This window comes from Eimeria mitis, genomic scaffold, assembly GCF_000499745.2.
Source record: "Eimeria mitis Houghton genomic scaffold, Emh_scaff3930, whole genome shotgun sequence".
In the NCBI taxonomy this organism is placed as follows: Eukaryota; Apicomplexa; class Conoidasida; order Eucoccidiorida; family Eimeriidae; genus Eimeria; species Eimeria mitis.
Window position 1 is genome coordinate 4,716 of NW_013572267.1, and position 438 is coordinate 5,153.

The 438-nt window shown below is 48.2% G+C and overlaps 1 protein-coding gene across 1 annotated transcript in view; it reads right to left on the minus strand.

The window, feature by feature from the left end:
- EMH_0070940 (uncharacterized protein) overlaps positions 1 to 61 on the minus strand; it is a gene marked incomplete at both ends in the record, with an annotated part of 1,567 nt that extends 1,506 nt beyond the window's left edge. Inside the window, one exon of the mRNA XM_013499038.1 lies at positions 1 to 61. Within this exon, the coding sequence (XP_013354492.1) occupies positions 1 to 61 (61 nt within the window).
- Between the last annotated feature and the right edge of the window lie 377 nt (positions 62 to 438).

Genomic DNA, 438 nt, shown 5'->3' on the forward strand with positions numbered 1-438 from the left:
CCAGGTGCTGCTGCAGCTGCTGCTGTGATTGCTGCTGTTTCTTCTTGTGGCACTCCCTCATCTTCATCGTCAGCAGCAGCAGCAGCAGCAGCAGCAGCAGCAGCAGGATGAGCAGCAGCAGCAGCAGCAGCAGCAGCAGCAGGAGCATATCTTTGATTCCATTGGTGTTTATATTTTAAATAAAGTTTCATTGTTGCTGCTGCATCTTCTGTTGGGTTGTGTATACCTTTTTGTATATCTATATTAAAATGATATTTAACTAATAAACGCAGAGATGGTGTTGCTGCTGCTGCTGCTGCTGCTGCTGCTGCTCCTGCTGCTGCTGCTGCTGCTGCTGCTTTTTTTCTTTTGTTAAAGAAAGGAGGAAGCAAAGGACGGTATTTGCTGCTGTCGCGGATCAAATGCAGCGGGTGAGATAGATGCAGCACCTGCAGCAGC